The sequence below is a fragment of the Psittacula echo genome (genome assembly GCF_963264785.1).
Source record: "Psittacula echo genome assembly, chromosome: 6".
In the NCBI taxonomy this organism is placed as follows: domain Eukaryota; kingdom Metazoa; phylum Chordata; class Aves; order Psittaciformes; family Psittacidae; genus Psittacula; species Psittacula echo.
In genome coordinates this window covers 3595078-3621530 of record NC_137743.1, presented here as the reverse complement: position 1 = coordinate 3621530, position 26453 = coordinate 3595078, and the positions used below count along the sequence as shown (strand labels likewise).

At 41.4% G+C, this 26453-nt stretch overlaps 2 protein-coding genes across 12 annotated transcripts; one reads left to right on the top strand and one right to left on the bottom strand.

Moving 5' to 3' along the window:
• Nucleotides 1-352: 352 nt before the first annotated feature.
• UROS (uroporphyrinogen III synthase) lies at nucleotides 353-14794 on the bottom strand. Of its 6 annotated transcripts, XM_080620754.1 has the most exons (12): nucleotides 14649-14759; nucleotides 13683-13723; nucleotides 13529-13596; nucleotides 12857-12946; nucleotides 11983-12066; nucleotides 10709-10805; nucleotides 8788-8862; nucleotides 7278-7352; nucleotides 3461-3544; nucleotides 2897-2982; nucleotides 2184-2282; nucleotides 353-1769 (listed from the first exon to the last, which is right to left on the bottom strand). In XM_080620754.1, exons 4-12 carry the CDS (start codon nucleotides 12917-12919, stop codon nucleotides 1623-1625), a joined length of 810 nt encoding a protein of 269 aa, XP_080476880.1. In that variant the 5' UTR covers nucleotides 12920-12946; nucleotides 13529-13596; nucleotides 13683-13723; nucleotides 14649-14759; the 3' UTR covers nucleotides 353-1622. The 6 variants fall into 6 exon arrangements, with proteins under 6 accessions (XP_080476880.1, XP_080476881.1, XP_080476885.1 ...); XM_080620755.1 differs by lacking the exon at nucleotides 13683-13723 and having other exon boundaries at nucleotides 14649-14784; XM_080620759.1 differs by lacking the exon at nucleotides 8788-8862.
• On the top strand, nucleotides 14731-26403 carry BCCIP (BRCA2 and CDKN1A interacting protein). Of its 6 annotated transcripts, XM_080620750.1 has the most exons (10): nucleotides 14838-14975; nucleotides 15509-16600; nucleotides 17081-17158; nucleotides 17581-17792; nucleotides 18388-18462; nucleotides 19109-19189; nucleotides 20300-20389; nucleotides 20934-21121; nucleotides 21822-21999; nucleotides 25857-26403. In XM_080620750.1, the coding sequence occupies exons 4-10, from the start codon at nucleotides 17775-17777 to the stop codon at nucleotides 26025-26027; spliced, it is 801 nt and encodes a 266-aa protein (XP_080476876.1). In that variant the 5' UTR covers nucleotides 14838-14975; nucleotides 15509-16600; nucleotides 17081-17158; nucleotides 17581-17774; the 3' UTR covers nucleotides 26028-26403. The 6 variants fall into 6 exon arrangements, with proteins under 6 accessions (XP_080476873.1, XP_080476876.1, XP_080476874.1 ...); XM_080620751.1 differs by lacking the exon at nucleotides 15509-16600 and having other exon boundaries at nucleotides 14844-14975; XM_080620748.1 differs by lacking the exons at nucleotides 17081-17158; nucleotides 17581-17792.
• The last annotated feature ends 50 nt before the right edge of the window (nucleotides 26404-26453 follow it).

Sequence of the window (26453 nt, the reverse complement as noted above, 5' to 3'; positions counted from 1 at the left end):
TTTTTGGAAGTATTGTTTCAGAGAATTATAGAATTGCAGAATTTGGGCTGAGCCCCAGCCTTAAAGATTTGGTTTGGAAGGGACCTTAAAGCTCATCCAGCTCCAACCCCTGCCACGGGCAGGGACACCTTCCACTGGAGCAGCTTGCTCCAAGCCCCTGTGTCCAACCTGGCCTTGAACACTGCCAGGGATGGGGCAGCCACAGCTTCTCTGGGCACCCTGTGCCAGCGCCTCAGCACCCTCACAGAGAAGAGCTTCTGCCTAAGAGCTCATCTCAGTCTCCCCTCTGGCAGGTTAAAGCCATTCCCCTTGGCCTGTCCCTACAGGCCCTTGTCCCAAGCCCCTCTCCAGGTTTCCTGCAGCCCCTTTAGGCACTGGAGCTGCTCTAAGGTCTCCCCTTCAGGAGCCTTCTCTTCTCCAGGCTGCCCCAGCCCAGCTCTCTCAGCCTGGCTCCAGAGCAGAGCTGCTCCAGCCCTCGCAGCATCTCCATGGCCTCCTCTGGACTTGCTTTAACAGGTTCATAAATACTTCTGAGGTCCATAATACTTCCGAGATTCTATTTCATCCTAAGAAATAGAACTCCTTGAGAAAGAGAAATGGCTGTTTTATTGTGCCCAGGCTGACTGATGAATCCACACACACAATTTGACATGACTTCAGTTCACAGTAACATAATTGGGCTCAGATTAACTCTTACTCTGGGTACGGAGCATCTCACCTGATTGGGAATTCAGGTCACAGACTCAGAATTAAGCTAATAGAAATTTACAGCAAATGGGGATTTCTCTGTTAGTCTGCAAACCTCGGCCCTGCACTGAATGACTTTCATGGGGATTATAATTAAGTTTATTATGATTTAAATCTGCTCTGAATTCCTCAGCAGTAGCAGTGGTGCTAAATTGGATTACTATTTCCTCTTTCACAGATAAACAACTCAAGCATAAACCACATCCAGAACAGACACCTCTAACACCATTATTAACTATGATAAGTCAGTTTATTTCGCTGTTAATAAATCCTCCTCCTTTACAGGAATAGAAACCAAGACCTCATTTATAGGACTCTGTACTGGAGAGATAGGGAATGGTAATAGCTGACCTGCTTTTAGCTCCACATGGTGCAGCTTCACCCTAAGAATGGTCCTATTCCACTGAGTATCTACAATCATCATTTTAATATCAACATCTGAAAAGCAGAACAATGAACAAGTAAGCTTTACAACAGGAAACACCTTATTGTGTGTATGGTTTTCATCTATAAAAGAGCAGGAAGGGTGTAGAACTGATTCTACAGACACATGAAAGCCTTACCTGGGTGTGTAGGTGCTACCTGAGGTGATACACTGAACTTATCTGACTGTGCTCTGAGGCAGATCAGCCTCTCACACAGAGCTTTCGAGGAATAACCACATGAAGTATTTACACTGCACACACAAGAGAAAGGGAGTAACTGATACTTCAAGGGATGCTGGACAAATCCTAGATATCTTCTATGTTTAGGTGCCAGCTTCTCACACCAGATAAGGACAGTGTTGCATATCCCTGAAAAACATCTCCTTGCAGAACAACAGGTCTGCAAACAAACCTTCTACAGCACAGTTCACCTTCAGAGTCACACTGTGCTCATTTAGGTACAGAGCAGTTGTGTAAGTGAAGTGCTTGCTGGATGCCAGTGGCCAGGTCCTGGGGAGTGGGGCTCTCTGCAGTGCAGCTCACAGGGATTCCTGCTGCTTCCATGGCTTCGGCTGTCGTTGGACCGATGGCAGCAAACTGGAATGATGGTATTTACAGTTACAACAGGAAGGTTAGGTATGGCATCAGCTCTGATGAGTTACTGAGGTATGCATCCTCCCTCCCCTGCGGCACTGTCACTGCATTTCACCTTACTAAGGCTTTTATCCATTTCAGGTTGAAGAATCTCAGTATTAAAAACCACCCATCAGTGGAGATGGGGTAAGTTAGTTGGAGAAAATACTTCCAGGTGAAATTCCTTTTTCTTTCTTTTATAAAGGCTCTCAGCTATATAGTAACATCTGTATTTGCTGTTACCTGGGATTTTTGCAGAGAAATAAGCACAAAGAGAGAAAATGAAGGTTTGTAAGAGGTGTAACAGCTTTCCTGTCTCTCATTCGCAACCCCAGGCTTACTCCCTGTTCTATCTCACCACTTTTGAAGAGACAATACCTTGATATGATTGATAAAATCTCCTGAAAGCTTCTGAATGTGCTGGAGGCAAAATTTGACACCGGATGGACTGAAGAACACGATACTTGCTGGAATTCCCTGAGTAAAAGTAACCACAGGTTGGCATGGATTCCTCACTCTTCCCAGTACACTTTGTCACGTACATCACTTCAACTGTGTTTATATGCTTGGGAAGTGTTATTATTGATGAGAAAACACAGCTAATTAAGCCAAGAGAAATGGTTTCCTGTGGGGCCGGCAGAAACCCCCCAGTTCCACCACAGAACACCGAGATTGACGTGTGACTATAAACAAGTACTTTGTCACACAAGTGCTTGGAGATAGATATACTGAAGTGTTCTGGAGCTGTTCTCATTCTGTTCAGCAAGAAACTCAGCAAGTTATTTCCCTGAATCATATAATCCCAGCCTGGTTTGGGTTGGAAGGGACCTTAAAGCTCATCCAGTTCCAACCCCTGCCACGGGCAGGGACACCTTCCACTGGAGCAGCTTGCTCCAAGCCCCTGTGTCCAACCTGGCCTTGAACACTGCCAGGGATGGGGCAGCCACAGCTTCTCTGGGCACCCTGTGCCAGCGCCTCAGCACCCTCACAGGGAAGAGCTTCTGCCTAAGAGCTCATCTCAGTCTCCCCTCTGGCAGGTTAAAGCCATTCCCACAAGGAATATACTGCAAGGTATTATCAGTGTCCAATACCTGTTGTGAGAAATAACTGCTCAAAGACTCCTGCAGATGAGCATGCTGGGTTGTTTGATAAACAGTGAGGCTTTCCAGAGGGATACCTGCAATCAGGATACAGAGTCATCATTAAACAGGGCTTCATTAATTTCTATCATTTCAATAAAACACTCCACATACAAATCACATTTAAGTGTATCATTTTAGGCTAAAAATATAGAGGAAACCAAATTCTGTGGAGGATTTGTAGGTATTTCTAGTTGCAAGATACCCCAAAGCATCTGTAAGCCAAAGACCTCAAAGCACGCTGGCAACCAGGCAAATCTGTCATCACTTCCATGCATGAACTACCTTCCACCCCACAGATGAGAACACAAGTGAGGAACAAGGCAAATAACCATGTAGCTCAGTCCCAGAGCTGGGGGCAGCAATCCAGCATCTCAGTTTTCACTCCCATCCTCTACCTTCTAGCTAACATAACAGCAAATCCAAGTTTTACTCATTCAAATGGGGTTCACAAGCTTTACATCCAGCTTTTCTCACAACTGATGAATTAAAATGAGGCTCCAAGGGAAGTTCCACCTTTTTCTCTAAGTACTGTAGGAAGCACTTCTCTTTTCAGGGCTCCACAAGGAAAAAGAAGAGCTGAGGAATCGGATTTCTCTCCTGTAAACACACAAACAAGAACTTTAATTAACTTATATCTTTACTAAAAAGTAAACCTGATATATTTAATACATCTTAAAGGTATCAAATCATAGAATCTCAGAATAGCTAGGGTTGGAAAGGACCTTAAGATCATCCAGTTCCAACCCCCCTGCCATGGGCAGGGACACCTCACACTAAACCATGGCACCCAAGGCTCTGTCCAACCTGGCCTTGAACACCACCAGGGATGGAGCATTCACAGCCTCCCTGGGCAACCCATTCCAGTGCCTCACCACCCTCTCAGTAAAGAATTTCTTCCTTAGATCCAATCTAAACTTCCCCTGTTTCAGTTTGAACCCGTTACCCCTTGTCCTGTCACTGCAGTCCCTAAATGTTGAACGCTGCAGTACATGCCACGTGCTTCATCACCGACACAGCCCTAAGGTAACTGGGAACACTTGCAGTGCATCCACAATTCAGAGGACAGAGGTATTTAGCATGTACAAGTATTCCATAACTATAATAAGAGATGCTTGGAATCAATTATATGAAGGAAGAATGAACTTGGGTCAGAATGCAAAAGAGATTTTAAAATACAAAGATAAAACCTAAATACTTCAGCTTAAGCCTCCCACAACTCATGTCACTTAATTGCAATGTCAATGTGATGCCTGTAAGGAAACACTAATCCTTTCTAACCTGTGTTTATGAAGCACAGAAGTCCTTAGTAGGCCTGAACAATACAAGCAGCATTGGCCCTTGTGGTATCCCCTAATCCATAACCCACAGCAATGTTACACTGTAATAGAACTAAAGCATATTTGCCTTGAAAAGAGAGTAAATGCAGGTAGTTAAGGAATAAACTCCTTTATTTTTCCCACTTAAGCTGAAGTGGGGACCAAAGCACAAGAGATGGATAACAAAAGAAGTATCATTACTTCAGATTTAATTTAAACTCTTGATACTAAATCCTAATGGTATAAACAATGTAGAGCTTTTCATTTACTTATAATTTCATGCATAAACAAATATAACTTATGCATAATAGGGAACATGATGTAATTTAATCTGTACTTCAGGGGTTGTTATAAACCATGTGATAAATGGAAAGCGTATAAATATGCGCAATCCAATACATCATGGAGTGTGATTATAGGTAACAAGAAGAAGCAGTCCCCAGTGATTGAAGTTCACTGCTTATCAAAACTGAAGGGTGTTCAAAGGCAGGCATTTTTCCAAGGATAATGGAAGTGTTGCAGTGTTGTGTTAAACAGCTGCTGGTGTTCTGGTATGAAACCACCCTCTGCATATGCTCTGTAAAAGGCTGGAAAACACACAGCTCTGAGAGCAGCCTGAGGAGAAGGACTCGGGAATAAACCATGACCTGGCTTCAGTGTGCACTTGAGTCCAGAACCCCTGCATGAGCTGGGCTGCACCACCGGAGTGTGAGCAGCAGCCGAGGGAGGCACAAACCAGTCTAGGATTTAAACCAGTCTAGGATTTAGGGGCAGTGGGTTTAAACTGAAACAGGGGAGTTCAGGTTTGATATAAGGCAGAAGCTCTTCCCTGTGAAGGTGGTGAGGCACTGGCACAGGGTGCCCAAAGAAGTGGTAAATGCTCCATCCTGGCAGTGTTCAAGGCTAGGTTGGACACAGCCTTAGGTGACATGGTCTAGTGTTAGGCATCCCTGCCCATGGCAGGGGGTTGGAACTGGATGAGCTTTAAGGTCCCTTCCAACCCAAACCAGTCTGTGATTCTATGATTTTCTATGCCGGGTATAGGAAATGCTGCTGGCTCTGGACTGAACCTTCGCTCTCACCATGAAGTGCTGCTCCCCATCCAGCTCCCTCTGTGACCACCAGCTCCTAACTCTGCAGGAACTTACAGGCAAAGCAGGGAAACAGTCTCAGGATCAAACACATCCATAAGTGTTGGATCTGTGAACCCAGCAGCTCCCACAGGAGGAGGAAGAGCCAGGCTGATCCGCAAAGGGACTCAAATAACTAAGATGTTACAATGCAGTAACTGCGCTACCATAGGCTCACCAAGGTCGAGTTTTTCTGCTCCTGGTACTACATAGATTGTCTTTCCTTAGACCTGATCTTAGGTTCTTTCACATTCACATACAACAGAAGACACGGGTATTTTTCTCATCTTCCTTCTCTAAAAAGCAACCAACCTTCATCTGCAAACTGGCAAACACTAATTCACTACCAGAAGTAGACTTTCTAGCACTAAAACATCAGCTAAAACCTTTCTTTGGTTTAAAGTATCTGTTGGATACTTCGCTTATTTTTCACTTATGGCATTTTTGTGTTGAAAATTTAATTTTTAGTATTTATTATTTAATCTGGTGTTAACGATTATCTCTTTTAGCCTGAAATATTCCATATAATTAAACTACCTTATTTGCACATGAGTTACAGAGCACTCTGGCTGCAAAAAACAATACTTGCCAGCTCCTATCACATTTTACTTCTAATTCTCTGCTACTATGCAGACCTTGCTAACCAATAGGCTCTTTTATATGGCTGGATGTGGTTCTGAGCAACCTGATATAGCTGAAGATGTCCCTGCTCATTGCAAGCATTGGGACTCGATGAGCTTTGAAGGTCCCTTCCAACCCAAACTATTCTATGATTCTGTATCAAACATTATGCCTAACAGCCAAAAGCAATGCGTCAGGGTTCTTGACATCATTTCCACTCCTGAAGCACCCAGCACCTTATTCAGCAGGTTCACAAAGTGTGGTCAGCAGCAGAGCTTTGAAACCAGCAGATACAATCATTCACCCAACATCCAGAATAACTGCAATTGTCTCTGTTGTTCTCTGAGCAGGGTAAGCCAAAGGCACACTATTTACCTGACTGGCTGAATGATGTGGCTTTTCAAAGCCACAAGCTCTGTTCAATGAGAGGACCCTGAATCAGCCTCTAGATGTTTCCCTTTTTAAATCGGAGGCAGAAGGTCCTTCAGTGAAGTATATCCCTATGTATCAGACTGAATACTCATTTCATTCTGAGCTCCCCATGGAAAATGCATCCCAGGCTGTATAAAGTACAAAGAAGTTCTGCCAGCTATCAGGTTGCTGCAGAAACACTGAACCTTAAGGGTGATTTTCACTGTGTACAAAGCCTATTCGAGCAGCCAGTTTCAGAGGGCTTGGGGACTATTCTGCTGACTTCTGTTGCTAACTGTTCCTCCCAGCAGACTGATGTACGCTTTGAAGGTGCTGAAAAACAGGTACCTCTGAAACCACGTTAATTCTGAGGAAAGGAGCCCCCCTGATTGACTTTCAGCTATGGCATGGTGAAAAATCCCCAGCACCAACTGGTTTAAAGCAAGGGCAGTGAGGTCAGCCTGAAGTTCCCAGAGAACCAGCACACCTCTTGTCATGATCATTTAAATCTTATGATTAAGCAGCAATCTCCAATCATTACAGCTCTGATCTTTCAGTACAAGAATACTCTGAGTACGGGCTCATACAGTATTAGTAACCATTTACAGAGTCTTAAGATTTCATGTAAATTAGTACTTTGTACATGTATTTCGGAGTATTTTTATCATCTTTTAGAGGTATCACCCCCATTCCCAGAAGCTGAATTCACAGGACCTACACACAAGATATATATATACATATATATATGTAGTATGTACTCCTCTGTTTCAGTGTGCGCTCAATCCTGTTTACAGAAGTTCTGAACCAATGGAAGGTATATAAGGTTCATTTAAGCAGATTTGAGACACTTACTTGAGCAAATATATTCGGCTAATTTCTCAGCATTTCCAGACTTTTCTCCCTGTGGAGTAAGGCCGATGTCTTCCACTAGAACCAGAAGCAGCAAAGAAAACTATTGAAATCAATGCGAGCAATTCACATTTACAGTCACAGAAACACAGAGACACAACTTGATCCTAACACAAACGCTTCTTTGAAATGCAAAAGATTAGTAGTGATATGCTACGAAAAATGTGTTTTTTCTCTAGGAAAACACATGAAAAAGTAGAAATGAGGAATTCTGGGGATAACAAAGCTGTTTGGGAGACTTTTTAAACTCTTGTACTTGAAGCAGTGAAACAGAAAGCACTGTCTGGCTATGCATGGGCTGCAGTTCCTGGCATGGTTTGGTTGTAGCTTCCCACTGAGCATTATCACTGTTCTCTCTAGTGAAGGCTGAAATCTGATTGGAAAATCTGCTCTTATTTAAGCACATAAGTAGGGATAAGATGAATCCCTTCGAAATAAACTAGTCTGGAACTTGACTGATTCAAGATGCATGTTAGGTGTCACTAGTTGGTGATCTAGCGCCATTACCAGCCTGCCTGAAAATACACACCAAAACATATCCATATTTCTTGTTGTAGAAGCAGAAAAACATCCAGATTTTCCCAGTTCTCAAATCCTAGTCTTTCCATGGTATTCCCTGTGTAGTTCAGTGGAAGCTAAAGCTACAATGCAATTTTACAGCAAGAAAGGCTTTCATGAAGTACAATCTATGTTGCATGTTTGCTATGCATCAAAAAGGTGTATTGCACCAGATGAAAACCAGTGTTGAGATAACCAAGGCAGCTCGACCACTGAAGTGAATGGGAAGGAGAGTGCTGCCTTCTGCCTGGCAAAGAACTCAAAAGAACACTGAGGGTAAGAAGGGCCAGTGCACTGAACCTTATACAATCATAATTCCTTTAATCCAATTTCATTTCCAAAGTGAATGAGAAAAAAAGCACATATAAATTAAGTACAAAGGGGGGTTTGTCAGTTTTTGACAAATCCTTAAAATTGTTATCACCACATCACAATAAAGCCAGTGGGAAACCAGAAGGTGGGTCCTTAGCTGAAGTAAGCATGTAGAGTTCTGATCCGTACACAATTACCTGTCATCAAAACTACCCATTTATAATACCATAGAATCATAGAATGGTTCTGGTTGAAAAGGACCTTCAGTTCCAACCCCTTGCCATGGGCAGGGACACCTTCCACTAGACCATGTTGCCTAAGGCTCTGTCCAGCCTGGCCTTGAACACTGCCAAGGATTGAGCATTTACCACTTCTCTGGGTACCCTGTGGCAGCGCCTCAGCACCGTCACTGGAAGAACTTCTTTATATCTAACCTGAACTTCCCCTGTTTCAGTTTGATCCCATTACCTCATGCCCTATCACTGTATTTTTTCTGAGCACCCCTGAACAGCAGCTAATACTCACAAAATTGTACTTACAAGACAGATTTATCTAAGACTTCTACTTATAAACCCCAACTTACCTAAAGAAGCTGTTGCTTTTCCTACCACATACACTGGTTTGGTATCCCACTTTTGTTTAAGGGATTTTGACCAGGCTGAAAAACATTAAATTACATTAAATTTAAAGCATGTGGCTACAAAATATGAATGTGAAATGAGTATTTGGACTTCTGTTAAACCTACAAATACAGCTAAATGAGAACAACTAATACTCCACTACATTCCAGCAAATCTGGATGCACTGAATGAATTTTTAATGTGGTTTTTCAGTGTGTAAACAGTCTATAACATGATTTTAAAAGCTTCATTTGAGTAAACAGTTCTTAGCTGCTTTTGTTAAGCAGCATTTTTAATGTACACTTGCCCAATGGTGGATCACATGCAACTTGCAATGTTCATTTATATTTTGGCATTAAGAACTCAACAAAACTCATAGGAAAAAAGGCACGTAGTACAAAGGGAGATTTAGGCATACAAACTGGTGGTTTGCCATTGAAGGTTGAGGCAGAAACAACCAATACAATATTCTATGCCAACAAATAAAAGGGTAAGAATCTACCTCCATGCACTACAGTTCTCTATAAGCTAACTCTTTCCTATAGAAGACAAAAGATAAACAGGTTATATTTTAAACATACACCAAAACCAAGTTATCAACTCAGAAATCAAATGTACCCAAGACCAAAACAAAATTACTAGGAAAGGGTTTCCCTCCTTCAGGCAGTAAGTTAGGGCTCCAGCTACCTGATCCCTAGGCCTGACAACCTAATGGGTCAGAAACAGATACATTAAGCCTTTTGCTATCTTGTTTTAAAACAGTGCAGCACAGGACATTGTGTTCTTTTCCGGTATTCTTGGGGGAAGAACCAGAAACTACAACAGTAAAAAAAGCAATTAGAGGAAACTATTCTATACAAACAAAAATACAAGGATTTCTTCAAAGTACCTTTGGAAAGAACCCAAATAGGAACTAAAGCCTAATTTTATTGATTAAAATAGGTATTTCAGCAGCTCCCAAAAGTCCTAATCAAGATTAGGGATGAACTCTAGATACATCTGACCAAAAATCCTGCTGCTGAAAATGCTCCAGCAAGCTAACAGTCTCACTGTATTTACTGCTTACTCATGAGCGTAACCTTACTGTATATGCCTACAGCCCAAATATGGAGCAGATGAAATAAGAAAACGATTTAAGTGTACATAGAAACTCAAGGCCAGAAGTCATCACTTAGCATAAGAATTTAGAAGAGTTTACAAGGATTTGATAGATCATGGGTATGGTAATTTCTATTTAGCACTCTGCAGGATTCTTATAACCAATCTGTTGGCTTTTATGTTTCAATGTATCTTCACTGCTTTTTTAGCTGATACTTTATTCACTTGAGAAATGTTATATTCAAGACAGAAATCACAGAATCATAGAACAGTCAGGGTTGGAAAGGACCTTAAGATCATCCAGTTCCAACCCCCCTGCCATGGGCAGGGACACCTCACACTAAACCATGCCACCCAAGGCCTCATCCAACCTGGCCTTGAATGTCTCCTTCTGTCAGACTTCACGTGAATTATATAGGCACAGAGGAGCAGTGGCCAGTTTCTGAACATGTTCTTCTCTTTCAGGGAGGAAAGTAGTCAGCAAGCAAAACCAGGGACTGCAGCAAGGTATTCCTTATGCATGAGACAAACACAACTGGAAAAGCTCACAGTAATGAGTGGTTTGCACCAAAAGCTCTTTCCTTTCATTTTTAACAGCAACATAAGGGCAGAAAACCCAACTCTTAAAAGCTCAATTGAGCATGAGGCCTTTATGATGCCAAAAGAACTGTGAAACACAGCTTTTTAATATTGGTATATTGTGACACCTACTTGTGAGTGAAATAAAATTACAAACTTCACAAAATACTGAAACAGAAAGACCAAGGAATATAGACACGTGCTTACCTTCATTTTTACTCTTCTCTTTTAAACACATCTTTATGGCCTCTAATGCTCTTGGACTAGTAAAAATTAGGCCTCCATAACATTCTGGATGAGAAAGCTACTTAAAAACAGTAAATTTAAGAAATAAATGAATAAATAAATTAAAAAATCTAGTTGATCAATTTTTATAAACTTGTGAAGAACAGAACAGCTTCAATAAATCATAGAATCATAGAATAGCTAGGGTTGGAAAGGACCTTGAGATCATCCAGTTCCAACCCCCCTGCCATGGGCAGGGACACCTCACACTAAACCACGGCACCCAAGGCTCTGTCCAACCTGGCCTTGAACACTGCCAGGGATGGAGCATTCACAACCTCCCTGGGCAACCCATTCCAGTGCCTCACCACCCTCTCAGTAAAGAATTTCTTCCTTAGATCCAATCTAAACTTCCCCTGTTTCAGTTTGAACCCGTTACCCCTTGTCCTGTCACTACAGTCCCTGATGAAGAGTCCACTCCCAGCATCTCTATAGCTCTGAAATGGGCAAATAAGAAGGGACTTTTCATCAGGGACTGTAGTGATAGAACAAGGGGTGATGGGTTCAAACCCAAACAGAGGAAGTTCAGGTTAGATATAAGGAAGAAGTTCTTCCCTGAGGGTGGTGAGGCACTGGCACAGGGTGCCCAAAGAAGTGGTAAATGCTCCATCCCTGGCAGTGTTCAAGGCCGGGCTGGACAGGGCTTGGACTGGTTTGTGTTGGAAGGGACCTTAAAACTCAACCAATTCCATCCCCTTGCCACAGGCATGCACACCTTCCACTAGAGCAGGTTGCTCTAGCGCCTCACCATCCTCATTTTAAAATGAAATATATACACTGAAGAACCAACAGAAAGAGAACACCCATTATGCAATTTTATTGCACGTAACTAGGAGATGCAATGCACAATTTCAGCACAACGTAAGGGCAAACCTCAGGTAACCTTTAGCTGTCACTAGCGTCTTCTCATCTTTTATTGTGACAAAATGCCCCAAAACCTGTGATGATCTATGGTCCATCAAGCTAAACATGAATTCTATCTGACCAGCATAATTCTTTAACAAGTATGAGCAGCTATTTGATGTTGTCTACAATAATGTCTTGTGTTGTATACACTATTGTGTTTTATACAACTGTGTTTGTAGAAACACAGAAAGAGCTACCACAAAGGGCACTAGCAGATCAAGACACAGTATCTTGGTAACCATGACCAAATTCCATAGAAAATAAGACAACTGAAATAATTTGAAACTTACCTTTTCAAATAAGCTTTCAAGAGATATGAATTCAAATGACAAAACTGGAATCAAAGTGGCTTCAAATCTGTATAATCCTAATTCCTGTCAAAAGAAGGTCTACAACTTTTGAAACAGATTTCAAACAGTAGTTTTTTTCAAAGAACTGACTAAGCACAAGTATAATTTTTTACTAAAACAAGATACAAAGGCACCTTATTTGCTTTTACTAGTGATTCGAGGTTGGTTTTGTTAGTTTTCAGTATTGCAACATATACTACACAAACAGCTGTGGACCTGAGGCCTCCTCATAGCTACTGAATAGTTACAGCATAGAGTGAGGTACTACATATATAAGTCTGAAGTCCCTAAGTGACAAATGATCACTCAGTCCTGCAAATATTCCTGTACCTCCCTGAAATGCTTTTAAGTCTTACAAGTAAGACTTACTCTCATGACTAAAGGCAATAGCACAAAGAAACACAGCAACAGGTAACCTCTTTTTCACATTACCTTCCCAGTAAGATTACTAACATTGTGTATTCTTAATTCTATCCATATGAACATAAACCAATCTAATGAATTAATATTGGTTAATATCAGTACTTTGCTGAGAACTTTAATGGTGAATTCATTGTGAATGCCCTGTAACTAAGATATCTTTTCAGTAACAGCAAATTTTATAGCATACTTTCTTCCTTGGCATGACTGAAACATACATTTTGCTTATTTAAACATACATTTTGATTATTTTTTCTTACAAAAGATCATTTCAGACACACACTCCTCATTTCGATTAAGCATGTTTTTCACTTGATACAGTTAAATCCATCCATCTTGCTGAATGCACGATAACAGTGAAGTGACACAAACACTTTTCCTAAAGTCTACTCACTTGAATGTAGGGATCTGGTCCTGACTCTTTGTCTTTGGGATCCTTCAGCAACAGAACCTTCATTGTTTACCAAATAATTGCAGCAGAACTCTGAAATACAATAATGGAAATTATCTAAATTAGATCTAGAGGGCTTTCTACCGAACAATGACTCTAATAGCTCAGCTCCAAAGAAACTGGGCTGCTAACAGTTGCACTGCTCGCTTCACAATGAGTAAGCAGTTAATGTACATTCTCTGGGCAGGAATATCCACCCTGATAAGACCAACAAATAACATGCTGCCTTTAGATAATGCTGCTTAAGGGAGAAACTGTAATGAAAGTCATCAAGGAGAATCCATTGTAAAAGAATTAATAACCCCTACAATGCAGTCAGGAGCAGCAACCTAATAAGCTCCTATCTGTAAAAACTTACTCTGTTCAGTCATTTCATGCTAGTTTTCACCTTATGCTCATCATAACAAGTACACAAGGGGTTATGTATCACGGGATTTCACTTGATGCATTTGGGTCTCACCCTTTTCAAAAGGGAAAACACACGCAGGGCAGTGTTTAAAAACCACAGATGTACGTGTGTACATGTACACCCATTTATACATCTAATATATACAGTATTCATATGCCTTCTCTTACATATCTATAGGAAACAAGGCAAGACTGAAAAATACATACTCTGCCATTAAATGGAAAATGATCGTTCTCAGTTCCTTATAAGCTGACTTTGGTGCTGAAATCAAAGACTGTAAGGACACATATGCAAATAAACCAAGCGTCAAAGCAAACAACTGCAATAATATAAACAGAAATCCACCAACTGCCCATTTACCTGAATTATCTTGTTACTTTCCTATAGGCTCCCTTCCTCACCTGGACAGGGGAGAGAAAATACATGGAAAGACTGGTGGCTTGGGATAATGACAGGGAGAGATCACTCAATAAACCAGCATGGGCAAAACAGACTCGACTTGGGGAGTTTATCCAGTCCACAAAAGGGCTGCAAATGTCCAAGAGAAGACAGATTTGACCCAGGGAATCCATTAAGTTTGTGCATTCACAAATAATATGTATTTTAATCTGCAAGTACTCTGTGGCTGCTTTTGGTTTTACTGCTGAAAAAAAACAGTCTCTTATTACAAGCCATAATACTACACAAACCAGACTATTCTGTCCTTTCCACATACAAGGTTCACACAGATTTGGTGACAGATGTGACCAAATCAAAACTGGTAGAATAAACCCATTTCCAATACCTAGGTCCTCATACCCAACACTTTCTTAGTAAGTGTGCCCTACCACTGCAGCCACATCCCTGGGGATGGAGCCAAAATGACATCTTAACAGGCAGCGAGAAGGCTGACAACGTCCCTAAGAGGGACAAGCACATCTTCAAACGAAAACCATGCCCATATGCATTCAAACAGCGAAGAAAACTCAAATATGGATTGACAGGCTGAGAGAGCTGGGCTGGGGCAGCCTGGAGAAGAGAAGGCTCCTGAAGGGGAGACCTTAGAGCAGCTCCAGTGCCTAAAGGGGCTGCAGGAAACCTGGAGAGGGGCTTGGGACAAGGGCCTGTAGGGACAGGCCAAGGGGAACGGGAATGGCTTTAATGTACCGAGGACAGATGCTCTAGCCAGGCAGGGAGCTGCAACACCGGAGGCACACCAACACTAGGTTAGGGTTAGGAGATGAGAGACACGGAACGCGGCCCCTCGCTCCCCAAACACCCTTCCGAAGCCTCAGACCCGTTCCCAGTTCACCACAGCCTTTCCCTGTGGATTCCCTGCGGACATACCCCAGCTCCCGCCTGCAGAGCTGTGCCGGACACTGCACCCACCCCGCGCTGCTCCGGCCCGGCCCCACGGGCGGCCGCAGGGCCGCGCTCTCCCCGGCGCTCAGGGACGCGTTGCGCCGGCAGCAGGGCCGCCCCGGGCGGGCACGGCGCCTGCCTCCGCCGCGGCCTTCCGGGTGCCGAGCGCCTGCGCGCCGCGGTGACATGGCCACGCCGGCCAAGCGGCGGGCTCAGCCGCAGCCCCCCGCCGGGGAGAGCGGCTCGGAGTCCGAGCCAGAGTCCAGCGAGTCGGGCTCGGAGGAGGAAGAGGAGGAGGAGACGATCGATGAGGTGAGCTGGGGGAGCAGGGCCCCCCCCCCTCACGGCCGCCCCTGCCCTGCCCCACAGCCGCTCGCTGAAGCGAGCAAACAAGCGGCGGTGGTCGCGGACCGTGGCTGGGAGGTGCCGGAGAAAGGGGTTCCCCTTTGTAACCCCCTTTCGAGGCGGTCGTGGGTCGGAGCCCTGCGTGGGGCCGTGGGTTCCTGTGCTCAAGCCTAGTCTAGGCCCTTCCGTGTGCTGCGGTGGCAAGCTTGAGTGTAATGCGTTCACCCCAGAGAGTTTGCTCTAGTTTCCTTTCTGTGTAAGGAGAAAGGAAGGAAGAAAGGAGAAAAATAAGGGGAAGGAGAATAAAAAGCATCAGAATTCACAGAAATTGGATTTTAATTTGTTTTCTGAGCTCGCTCTCCCTTGGACATACGGGAAAATGTGTTACTTAGCTGTGAAGCTAACACTGAGAGAGGAGTCTCCTGCCAGAAGAGATACACACTGATTGTGACTTCTTACTAAGATGTTCGGGTGATAAAGCAATCTCTCATTTTTCACAGGGCTTAAAAAGAGTCAAAGAATAGAGAAGCTGTGGCTGCCCCATCCCTGACAGTGTTCAAGGCCAGGTTGGACACAGGGGCTTGGAGCAAGCTGCTCCAGTGGAAGGGGTCCCTGCCCGTGGCAGGGGTTGGAACTGGATGAGCTTTAAGGTCCCTTCCAACACAAACCAGGCTGGGATTCTGTGATTCTATGATAGAATTATCAATGGGTTTTAACTGAGTACATTCCAACTTCAGTGTTTTGCTAACTTGTTTTCACTAGGGTTTCACTTTGAGTTGATGGTCTTCCCTTTTCTAAGGTGAAGCCTTAGCTTTTGTTACTAGATTAAAAAAGCAAGCCCTACCTTTGTAAAAAACTATCTCGCGATAAAAAGTGAGAGGTAATTGTGTTAATCAGTCGAAGTTCCATGATGGAAAACAACATTTAGCGTGGGCTAGAAACGTGCCGCTTTAAATGGATGCTAACTTGTTTATGGAGTTGCTGACTAGCACTGTTAGTACTGTGTGTACTGTTTGGTGTTTATAAGCACATAAAAGGTGTTGCATTAGTGTGTAAATACTGTGAAATTAAAGCTAATGGCAATAATAATATCCTCCCCCCCCCCTTTTTTTTTGTTATAAGTCCACAGCGTTCCTGCATAATGTAGGTGGGACAGCGGTTTTCATTGTGTTTGTGGACAAGGTTTCTTGAGTCTTCAGTGATGGGTTTTGAGGGGGGTTCTGAGTGTCCTGCACTGGTGTGCATGACTGTGTTTCATGTGCAATTGTTTGTGTGCTGGATAAAATTTGCAGTATAATGCTTATTTTAATTTAGTAGTCCAACTTTTGAGGATGCTAGAGCACTGTTGTATCTGTTTCAGTGTGGAAGTCTTGATATAGCATAGAATTCTGGAATAGTTTGTGTTGGAAGGGACCTTAAAGCTCATCCAACTCCAACCCCTGTCACGGGCAGGGACCCCTTCCACTAGAGCAGCTTGCTCCAAGCCCCTGTGTCCAACCTGGCCTTGAACACTGCCAGGGATGGGGCAGCCACAGCTTCTCTGGGCACCCTGTGCCAGCGCCTCAGCACCCTCACAGGGAGGATATCTGAAGGTATATTGGGTTTTTCTCAATTCTTGTATAAGACATTAAGGTGTGCATTGCTAATATCCACAGAATCACAGAATACCAGCTTGGAAGGGACCTCAGGGATCATCTAGTCCAACCTTTCTTGGCAAAGCATGGCCTAGACTAGGTGGCATCAAACTGTATTAATGTACTGAACATTTATAGCTGTAGAAACTCAGAGATTTGTAAAGCTGTATACTTAAAGGACGTTTGTTTCTCTGTAATTCTCAGCCTTTTTTATTTTTGCCATATTAGCCTTTCCCTTCACCGCTTCCCATGTCATGTGGGAAAAGGAAAATCTCTTCTTTATGCAGATGTTCTCATCATTGAAGGGGACATGCGGTATTGTTGTCAATCTGACAGCAATATGTTTACCAAGCAGGGCCTGGTTGCTGAGACAGAGTTTTGCTCACTGATGTGTTGTACATACCCGAGTATTGTTGCATGTTACTGTTTGCTTTGCAGGCTCTTGCTTTGGATGCAACACTGGGGAAGAGAATAAGCACACAGCGGCAAGACTGAACACACCAAAATATATGATGGGTCTTTATTTGCCTATTTTCTTTTTTAATAGATGAAAGATAGAGGGTTTGTAAACTCTGTCATACCAAGCTATTATTTTGGGTAGTGGAAAAAGCCATGAAGCAAGACCCAGTATTAGCAAATCTATTGCTCCCATGGTTTGTATCGATTTTATGGCTATGATTTGCACAGTATTCAGAACCACTGTAAGCTGTGTTTGTTCAGAATTTACTGGCTTAATCATTCAGTGAGATCCTTGGATTTTAAAGTACTTGGAAAGTTCCTAGATGCCAGGAGTGAATGCTGTGTATGCCAAAGATATAAGCTGTTTTCTTACATTTATAAATCATGTGCTCTCAGTTGCTTCAATAGAGAGTTCTTGCTTTACTAGACCATGGAAGAGTATCTAAGCATCTCCCCTGATTTTTATTACCCCCTCCCAGGTGGCTATATACCTGTTTTCTACATTATAAACAGGGCTTTAAAGCTGTTCTCCCAGTGGACAATAAAGACCATGACCTCAGTATGGGATTGAAGAGAGTTATGAGTCTGAACTGGTGATAAAAGTAAGGTTCAGTTGTCTAGATTTTTCAGAAAGTGGAATACGAACTGACAGCTCTAAGGCAAAATTTGGATCATGTTCTCAGAAGACCAGGTAAGCAGAGCCACCTTGGCAGGCAGTACTGTTAGTACAGAATACCAGTACAAATGTTTTGTAGGCACACAGCATTTGTTCTGGAAGGAGAAGCAGGAGTTCACATTCTGATTTTGTTGTGCCTGGGTCTCATCATGCACCTACTGAGCAGACTTCCGTTAGGATTTGAGGAAGCAGCAGAAGCATCATTTTGGATGCAATTGCCTAAATATCTGCAGCAATCTTCATCTTTAGCCAAGGCATTACACTCCAGTCCTGCAGTTTCAAGAGTTTAACTGCCTGGATCAAGCCTCTACAGTAAGTCTTAAGTGGCTACAGCCAGGATAATTGTGTGAACCGCATTGCAGGAACAAAGTGTTAAAGGTTTGTTCACAACACAATTTGTAAGTTAGTTTGAAAAGTTACTTTCACAGATGCTCTCTAAAGATTACAGAAGAAATAACTCCCAGCTGTTGCTGAGGTTACTCAAAGATGGAAATAAGTTCTGTTTCTGATGTTGACTAATACTTGTTTTCAGGTTTCTTATAGTTTAGCCTCGTTTTGATATAACTTCTTGCCAAGTATGTTTGATATTCTCTATTTTACCTCTTCACAGGAAGTGAATATTGAATTTGAGGCACATTCCATATCAGACAATGACTATAATGGAATAAGGAAGTTACTACAACAGGTACTTTGACTTCTTGTTAGCTTGGTTGGTATGGCCATTGATAAATAATATCTAAAGAGTTATGCAAAGTCATCAGTTCACATAATCTGTATTGTGTCATAGTTATACTGTGCTTCAGCTCATGAAGATTGAATTACAGTCATAGTCAACACGTGTCTCCTATACCACAGTTTCAAGAACTTTACCCAATGAACTGTAGGGCTATTGTTCCATAGTGTGTCTAATCTTCCCATCTTCATTGTGTTGCTGGCTGCTCAGAAAACCTTGTTCAATGTTAATCAACTTCTTGGAGGTCTTCCTGTAGATGACAGCCCTTAAAAAAGAGACAAACAAGTAATGTGTCTGCTTAATGTGGCAGCTTCCAGTCTTCTTTTGACTGTTTCTGTTGCTCAACAAGCATTCAGATCATAGCAAATTCAAAGGATAGCAGGTATGCAAAATGCTAGCGTGTGGAGGGTTGAGGAGCTTCAAGAAGCTGATTTTTAGTACTTACAGTGTTATATTGAAGTATTATATCACTAAATGGAAATTAAAAGTGGAATGGAATATTTCTACTTAGAGAAATTGCTGACTTTAATTTCTAGTGAGTAGCCCATGATGTATCGTAATACCTAAAACTTGTTAATATTTGTTTCCTGGTTTCCAGTTGTTTCTAAAAGCTCCTGTTAACACTGCTGAATTAACTGATATATTAATACAACAGAATCATATTGGAAGTATTATCAAGGTAAGACAGAATTTACATTTGTAAATGGAGTACTATACTTGTTATGTTGAAATGACACAACAGACATTCAGAAGGGGACCCTGGATCTGTACCTTGTATGCTTTCTTCCTTTTTAGCTTTGAGAGGAATTCTTCTCTAGGAACTGAAATTTTCCATGTCTACTTTCAGCCAAACAAGGAATTTGATTTATTATTTTTGGCTGGTTTCTTTTTACACGTGGAAGGCTTTTCACTTTTTCCTCTGAATTTTGGCGTAGTAGAATAATAATGCGAACAGTGCTATGGAGAAGTTTGTTGCCATCTCCATAAGAAATAGGACCTTGTGATTTTGGGAGGTATAGAGGTATAGATGAGAAATATCCTGCATGCCATTTCCTTTTGCACAGAATTCTCTGGATATAGGAAAGGATTCCAAAATGAGTCCTGATCAGGTTCTGCTAAGGCAGTGGAGCACTCTGCAGGGCTCCTGAGTTATTCTTGTTTGCGGAAGCTGTTGAAGGCCAGACAAACTTTTGCTTTCAAACCCAGACAAACAACACCCATTTCACAGTGGTGCTGTTGTACCGTATTGCTTGGTGTCATTGCTGTACATTCCGTTTTTGTCCTGTGCCAACAGTTTTTCCACCTGCATTTAATCCAATCCTTCCATTACAACTGTATGACCCCCAGTTCTTTCCTGAGGTTTTTCATAGCAGAGTTTTGTTGAGCTTTTTGTTTCATTGTTAAAGCCCTATTGCTCTGGGGGTTTTAAGACTTTGCAGGTTTAATTCCCTATGTTAGAAACTGAAGAAAATTGGTTTTGCTTAAGATACTGCCATGCCTTGTACCAAGATGCTGCTTATTAAATATGAGCTATCAAATTTTAGTGCCTTTCCAAAAATCCTGCTGTAGAAGATACATGAACTGGCTGTCTATAGAGCTGGCTCTAAGTACACAGATTCAATGATGTGGCACTTTCATAACTGTAACCAGAATGTGTAGGTTGTGTGTTTGTAGAGATTACGTGGATGGTTCTCATCTGCTGAGCATCTTCTGGAAAGAAAGCCATTTTTTGCTGCAGAGTAGAAATAGCAACAACTCATATTGACATTCTGTTTCTATTATTAAACAGCAAGCAGAAGTCCAAGAAGACAGTGATGATGATGAAGATGATGATGAAGTCTTTGGGTTCATTAGCTGCTTAAACTTAACAGAAAGGAAGGTATGTTATGGTTAGTTATTCCTCATTAACATCTAGACGGTAATAAGTGAGACTGTGTCTTGCTCTTCTGCCTTGTATAACAAGCCTAGGCAGCGGGACCAGGATTTTGCTTTCCACCATGGAGGACTATGGTCATAAAAGTTGCACATTACATAGCTTGCTTTCGTTGCTGAAGGTCAAACATAAGGCCAGGAATGGAATAGAGAGTTAAAACGAGGTCTGACCATAGGCCCAGGGTAACTGAGCTGTCAGCCTCTTGTATTTCTTCACCGTCATCTTTTGCAGCTTGAATTTTGCTGGTGAGCATACTGGTGTTGTAACTCCTCACTGCTCTTCTGTCAGTTGAGAACCTTTGTTTGCCCTCATCTTCAGGGTTGGTAAATAATTCCAGAGAACTTGTACAGACTGCTTAAAGAAATCACCAGCAGGTCTGTAGAATATTCCCTGGAAGTTCACATTCAAGTTTCCTTGTATAAATAGTTGTTGTATAATGTAAAGAAAATATACCTTTTAGTATATAAAGATACATGTGTCTTTCTTTCAGGATACACAGTGTGTTGAGCAAATCAAAGAGCTGATTCTAAGTCGGTGTGAGAAGAGCTGTGAACAGCACGTAGTTGAACAGCTAAATAAGCTCCTAAATGATAGTACTAAGCCTGTGGGTCTTATACTGAGTGAAAGATTCATTAATGTACCACCACAGATTGCTCTACCCATGCACCAGCAGCTTCAGTAAGTTTGGGGTTATTTTGACATGATTTCTTCATATTTTTTCGGCAATCTATGTATGTAGATCTGTGTTAAGATAGATGATAGTATAGCTATAAATAAGACAAGAACACAAGTATTTTCATTTCGTATAAGGTCTTTAGTTAATTTCTTAAAATTAGTTATATCTTTAGGCTTTTCAAACTCTTTAAGATAGAGGGAATCATTTAAGAATGTGTGCTGTTCTACTGCAGAAATAGCTGTGTGTATGTTGTCTTTGTCTTGCAGATTATTTTCCTATTGGTCTAGGAAAACTTAAAACTGAGAATTTCTTACAGCATACTGATAATGAGACCTTTAAGGAATTAACACACTGATAATGAAAGAAAACATGTAGACAGGGTTGATCAGGAAGGTTTTCAGAGGAAGAAATGAGGTGTTTGAAGCTTAGCTATGAGATTTACTGCTAGTACAGCACTTGTCACAACTCAGATTCAGATCTCAGCCTCTGTCTTACAGGGGTCGGAGTGTGGCAGTGGCAACATGTTTAACACAAGGGTGGGCAAGAGTATTTTCTGTCTCTTCAGTTACAGTTCCTCATGAAGTGACAGTGTGATGTACCTTCTAATGCACTGTAAGGTTTGGTTACACTCTTGTTGAGGGTATAAATTGTGTATATAGATGTATTTTTAAATAGTATGTGTAAACATTTATTTGTCTTTAGGAAGGAGTTGAGTGAGGCACAGAGAGCAAACAAACCATGTGGAAAGTGCCACTACTATCTCCTTATCGGCAAGACCTTTACAGAAGCCACAAAGAGCAGTTCTAAGAAGAAGGGAGGGAGAGACCAGCAGAAGGAGGAATTAATGTTTGCAAATGCAGAGGAAGAATTCTTTCATGAGGTAATATATGTGATTCTTTTAATTTAAAATGGTTATTTGGTTTTTACAAGTCAGCAAAACAGGTGTTTCGCTTTATAGTTCAGGGAAGGTTTTTTAAAGGTATGTTCACATATTGTTTTAATTAGATCCATCTCTTTTTAGAGTAGTGTTGAGAGATGAGCAAGCAACTTATTTTTGTGTATTGAGGCCAACACCTTTGTATTTAGAGAATGAGGGAGAGGTATGACATCCATAAGTCCAAATGATTAAATTGACCCTCTATATTGGCATGAGTTTACTAATATGCTACTTGTATCAGGTCACAATGAGCCTGACTATGGGATGGTGTGGCATAGGCAGTGTTCCTACATGGTAGAGTCTCCAGTGCTATAAGGATAATGGAAGATTTCAGAGAATACCTGGAATAAGCAGAGACTTCAGGGCAAAGATCATGTTTTACTCTGGTTTGAGGCCAGTGTCTTGGCCTTGAAGAATTAAGAAACTTCATCTCTCTTTACTCATGTAGCTGTGCTGAAGAGATTGAATTGAATGTAGTAACAGTCAGACTGGTTGAAATACTGTGAATGGAATAGCCACATTTTTAGAATGGACAAATGGTAATAAACCTGGATATTGAATTTAGCAGCATGTCTCAGGCTTTTTGAGTTTACAGAAGTCTGAAATCCCTTTTTTGAGGGGAACTGTGCAGTTGTCTTCTTTAATCTGAATAATAAGAAATGTGAAAGACATGTTAAACTGCTGTGTCAGCTGAACAGAGGAGACCGAGTGTGTGAATTGCAGGAAATGCAGGTTAGCTGAGTATTTGTCAGTGGGATTCAAGCTAATGTGATTTACAACACAAGTGTTTGAGAGTGGCAGCTCAAACAACAGGTAGTAACTTGCCAGGGTGCTCTAACTTAATCATGTGTCACAGCTTCAAGCACTTAGAAGAACAAAGATTGGAAAAAATGCAGGAGGATCTCTGTTGTTAGAGTCTCATCAGCATCTGCACTGCATGGTAATACTTAAATACACAGATCTCTTTTGCTTGCCCCTACATAGTTAGGCCTGCGTCAGAAAAAAAACAGCTGTTGAGGCTTTATTTTTGGTAATGCAGTTAAGTGCATTTCTCTTGGGATCTTTCCCCAAGCAACTGAATAGATGTAAAGCTCTATATTTGTGTTATTGTCATTATCATAGAATGGTTTGGGTTGGAAAGGACCTTAAGATCATCCAGTTCCAACGCCTTGCCACAGGCAGGGGCGCCTCACGCTAGACCATGTCACCCAAGACTGTCCAACCTGGCCTTGAACACTGCCAGGATGGAGCATTTGCCTTTTCTCTGGGCACCCTGTGCCAGCGCCTCACCACCCTCACAGGGAAGAACTTCTTCCTTATATCTAACCTGAACTTCCCGTGTTTCAGTTTAAACCCATCACCCCTTGTCCTATCACTACAGTCTCTGATGAATAGTCACTCTCCAGCATCCTTCTAGTCCCCATCAGATACTGGAAGGCTGCTATGAAATCTCCACACAGGTTCTCTTCTCTAGGCTGAACAGCCACAACTTTCTTTGCTGTGGAAAGGTGATTTATCTGTTCCCTTTTGGATACTGGTTACCTTCAAAAAATGCTCAGAATACAGGCTTCTGAAGCTCTGAAGAAGTAGCTGTCACCTTCCTTTTCTGTCTCTATTCTACTCAGGACAAATGTATTAATAAAAAGTCCTGAAATACTGAGATAAAAATATTACTTCCTTTTTCCTAAGGCAACCTGTCTACACAATTCTGCTGGTCCCAAGCCAGATCAGGAGAGGGGAGGATGCAGGAAATGAAATCAAAAATGTACTTTGAAATGCACAGAGTTTTTCATTGTTCTTGATTTTTTTTCTGAAGCTCTAAAAATATTATTCTATAATATTGCTGCTTTGTCAAGAGACTTGTTTCTCATTTCTAGCAGTGCCTACAAGACAAAGTACTTGCACATGCATCATGGTTAATGGCAAAGCTTCCTCTGCGTGATCATTGATGGCATTCTCTGGTGGAGGCTATGATATGGCTGTAATTTTATTTCTTGGGAAGAAGAAAAATAGAAGTGGGTGAATTCCTTGTTAGCTGTAGGGAATACTGATGTAGCCTGTATGCAGTATCAAGTTTGGGGTTTGCTTTCTGTTTTCCTGCCATAGCACCTTTACCGACTGAACTTGAACTCTTTGTAAAGAGGAGAAGCCTGTGATGCCCGTGTGTCCTTACGGCTTATGTTCCTGGAGGCCTGTTTTGTATTCATCTGTTTTGTTATTTTGATGGTAGTTTAAAGACTTTTGTCTAAATTGCAGTAATTTTCAACTCAAATGGGTAAACTCAAACTGAACGTGCTTTTCTTTTTAACAGCCTTCCTAGTGTTTTTAACAAATTCATTTTAAACATTATGGAGGATAGTAGATTAATGTGCTCTCTGGACTTTATAATGTTTATGTGTTATATTAGTGTTGGTGTGTATATCCTCCCTGATCATGCATAATGTTAATTAGATTGCAATAAAATAGTATTAAATGCAGTCAGGCAAACACTTAGAGCCATATAAACCAGAGAGAAGCCTCTTTGCACTTGTCAGTTCCCTGTGCTTTATTCTGTTCCTGAAAACATTATTGAGGGAGCAGAAGAAAAGCTCTGTTATAACCAGACTGGAATTGATTAAAGGTTTAGGGCCTCCATTGCGCAAATTGTTTGTTGTTGAGCAAAGCCACTCCATTAACGTGATGGTTTTTCCAAAATCAAATTTACAACCTTGAGATACTGGTAGGAAATAGCAAACCTAAAAGGAGACTGGAGCTTAACTTACCCCGCAAGGGAAGAGGTTAGATAAGTTCTTCTAATTAGGAATTCAGCTCATGCTTCTTAATGTGACTTGTGTGAGAACTAGAAACATTTGTTAGATAAGTTTTTCTTCTCCATCAGGCATTTTGCCTGGGAAAGCTTATAAAAAAGGACTGTTAGATCTGTATGCAGTATGTATCACTGGAAAGAAATAATACACATTATGGACACCTACCTCTTTGAAGCATCACCATTTATAATATGTCTTTTGGTGGCTCCAGCCATCTACAGGCTTTACAAGAGCTTTTGAAATTCCACTCAGGATTCATGTCGGTGCCCATTCCCTTAATGCTTCATTTCTAGTGGCAGTGTGAAAGAGGGAATTACTGTATCACATATTCTTACAGACAACATGAATTTTAGGAGCAGTTTTAGAGTAGGCCATGAAAATAGCAGAGCCTGTTTGGTGCTACAGACCTTCCCTGTTCCCCACACCGAGCTGTCATCTTTAAGGAAGGCCTTACTCCATGTTCACTCTCTCCCTATTCCTTTTATCTGGCTCTTGGCTGATCTCTTAAGGCTCAAAATTACCCAGCTAGTGATTTGTTCATGTTCTGGGTCTGAAGGACTGTTAAAGTCCAAAATTCCTGTTACTGGTCAAGGATACCTGCTAGTTGGCACAATAGCTTCTAAGGGTCAGCATTTCTTAATGTGATAATAGGGAATAAGATGTTGTATTAAAACCACCTAAAAGTAGGCAGAGTAAGCATAATTAAGGGGCTTTCTCTCTGCCCCTTAGGTCTTTTTTCTGATACCAAACTATAATGATAGCAATCATTTAAGAGTTTAATATAAATGATATAAATCCTGTGAAAAGCAAATAGTTTGAAACACTTAACAGTGGATTCTCTTGAAGGTTTTTTTGGTGGACCTTCCGAGGGGGAAGAAAATGACTTCGTAATAAGTGTGTGCATAAATAGGGTCATTGTTTTGCTTTGATGATGTATTGTCTTCATTCTAATTGGCAAAATTGGATCCTAATGCGTTTCTTTCTGTTGTTTAGAAAGCCCTTCTGAAGTTCAACTACTCTGTGCAAGAGGAAAGCGACACTTGTTTGGGTGGCAGATGGTCCTTTGATGATGTACCAATGAAACCCTTGCGGACTGTTATGATAGTTCCAGCTGATGGAATTCATGCCATTATGGATAAACTGAAAGACTATCTCTCAGTCTGAGATTTCCTATAAACACTGGGTTTTATAAAGCAGCCATGCAGAACTGTGACTTTAGTGCTGTGGAGTTAATGGTTTGCTGCTGCTCAAATGCTTCTTCTGTACATTTAGAAGACAAGGAGATGGTAGAAATAAAAAAAATCTATGAAATTAATATTTTTAAATATTCTGTCTTATGATATATTGGTATCATCATTAAGCAGTCAATAAAAAAACAGCGTAACAAGAAAACGTGAAGATCTGCTCAATATGTTTTTAACCAAAACTAAATTGTATATTTTTGTTATGAAATAACACATGCAACTCCTTTTGTTAAGGAAAAAAAAGCTTTTTTCTGTACGTTTCTTCTGGTAAATACATCTATTTCAAAAGTTTGAAATGATTTCATGGGTTAAGATGGAGATGGATATTTCATGTACCGCTTTTATT